This window comes from Chiloscyllium plagiosum, chromosome 16 (assembly GCF_004010195.1).
Source record: "Chiloscyllium plagiosum isolate BGI_BamShark_2017 chromosome 16, ASM401019v2, whole genome shotgun sequence".
Classification (NCBI taxonomy): Eukaryota; Metazoa; Chordata; class Chondrichthyes; order Orectolobiformes; family Hemiscylliidae; genus Chiloscyllium; species Chiloscyllium plagiosum.
This window is the reverse complement of record NC_057725.1, coordinates 905,031-907,317: the sequence shown is the minus strand read 5'-3', so window position 1 is coordinate 907,317 and position 2,287 is coordinate 905,031. Positions and strand designations below refer to the sequence as shown.

The window sequence follows — 2,287 nt, the reverse complement described above, 5'->3', positions numbered from 1 at the left end:
CGCCCTCATCCAGGTCATTTATAAAAATGACGAACAGCAGTGGACCCAACACCGACCCTTGCAGTATACCACTGGTAACTGGACTCCAGGATGAACATTTCCCATCAACCACCACCCTCTGTCTTCTTTCAGCAAACCAATTACTGATCCAAACTGCTATATCTCCCACAATCCCATTCCTCCGCATTTTGTACAATAGCCTACTATGGGGAACCTTATTGAACACCTTGCTGAAATCCATATACACCACATCAACCAGTTTACTCTCATCTACCTGTTTGGTCACCTTCTCAAAGAACTCAATAAGGTTTATGAGGCATAACCTGCTCTTGCAGTCACTGTATTTATGTGGCTGGAAACCAGAACTTAAGGTGGGGGGGTGTAATAAATAAGAACAAATATTTCAGTACAAGTTGCAGTTTGAGTGAGTGACCCTTGTTGGAACCTGATAACCTCAATATTAGAAGCCTAACATTAATGTAGATGGTAAATGAACCCTGGTTTGTAACCTGTGCCAGATTGGTTGGCTTTTTGCTTTCCATGAAGTGAATGCATTGCCAATGCTGTATAGATCATATTTGGAGCACATAATGAGCATGTCTTTATATGTCCTAAGATTTCCAGAAGATAAATACATTGATATATTGAGTAATTTTTAACTACAAATTAGTTTTAGCATTATTTTAACAGGAACAATGATCCATTTGCTCTGAATGGCTCATTGTTGTTGGAACAAAGGGATGCCTTACAATCAGCTGATCATCGGCAGTTTCTAGCTTTGTTCCTTTGTAACCTCATACACAGTGGAACACAAGGATTCAAGGTCTGGATATTGAATTGGCTGATCTGAGAATTCTCCATCCTTACAGCCTGCAAACACAGTAATATGTTGAAGGTTACATCTATTTCACAGTTCAACAATTCTGACCAAAGGGAAACATGGACAATCTCCACTTTGTTCTACCTTCTTCAGCAAACTCTGGGAAGGAGAAACCTCTTCACTTGTTCTGCATAGGCCACAGTGCCTGGCATTAACGTAAAGACTTAGCGCCCCAGTATTTGCTGGCACCACTGCTGAGTCAATCGCACTTAGCATTTCTGTACGATGACTATATGTCTCCAAGATGACTGTTACACTTTTGATCAAGAACAAACATGGACCACAAAGTCTGCAAAATGCTTAGTGTGTGATGCACATTAAATGTCAGTCACTTCACTTTACTCAGAACTCATTAACCTCAAGATGACTGTAACTGGGATGAGCTGTTGAGTGGTTGATGAATCTCTGTGGCATTTCTTTGTCTGCATTGTCTCAGGGACATTCACCTACTGTCTGGTCTGTGTGATGTTTGTGCAATTTCAAAACCAGATTTGTTCGTTCCCCCATCTGATTGCCAATTTGATTAATGTTAATGCAAGAAGTGATCAGTACTACATCCTACCTATCACAGTATAAGTCTAACTCATCCCTTAACCTCCTGCCAGACCAGTGTCCAGGTGAACTGTTCATAAACATATTTGATATTAACCTTGCATGATTATATCAAAAATTTCACAGCTGTAGGGAATAAGTTTGGAAAGTCGAAGTTCATCACATTTGGTGTAAAGTCATGCCCTGATCTTTCAGCAACTTCAAAGCATACTTGTGCCTATTTATGAATTCAGTCTCTGGACACGAAGAAACATTTACACTATATTCTTCAGATGATGAAATACAAGGCACGATTCAAGAAACAACTTGTAGGTCCTACCTCAAGGCATCAAAACTGTCATAGGACCCAACCGTATAATGCCGAAATAATTTCTTTGCTCTGTCTGTTCGGGTTTCTGTGGAGAGGCAAGAAAGAGAAATTTAGGTCTTTTAAAACAATTCAAACAGAAACTTGCTGGAGAAACACAGCAGGTCTGGCAGCATCTGTGGAGAGAGAAATAGAGTTAACATTTTGAATCTGGCAGAGTCACAGAATCAAACAGAATGGAAAAGGCCCTTCAGCCCATTGAATCTGTGCTGACCTATCTACAGTAATCTCACTACATTATCCTTCTTCGGTTCTGAAAAAGACACATACTCGACTCAAAACGCTTACTCTGTTTCTGACCCACTGATTCTGCCAGACCTGTTGAGCTTCCTGCTTTTCTTTCTGATTTGCAGTATCTGCAGTCTGATGATTTAACTTGATTGGTCAAATGAATCTCTTGGTATCTGCACTTCTTGGAAACAGCAGAAGTCCCATTATCAGCAAACAGGAAAGGGAGGGGCAGAATGGGAGAGGGGGAAAAGAGAGAG

At 40.6% G+C, this 2,287-nt stretch overlaps 1 protein-coding gene across 5 annotated transcripts in view; it reads right to left on the bottom strand.

Annotated features, from left to right (window-relative positions):
• Window positions 1-2,287, bottom strand: part of LOC122557604 (SH3 and multiple ankyrin repeat domains protein 2-like) — a 473,900-nt gene that overhangs the window by 255,350 nt on the left and 216,263 nt on the right. For all 5 annotated transcript variants that reach the window (XM_043705318.1, XM_043705321.1, XM_043705322.1 and 2 more), the window contains exon 5: window positions 1,752-1,827. In XM_043705318.1, the coding sequence (XP_043561253.1) occupies window positions 1,752-1,827 (76 nt within the window). The remainder of the gene's footprint in view (window positions 1-1,751; window positions 1,828-2,287) is intronic.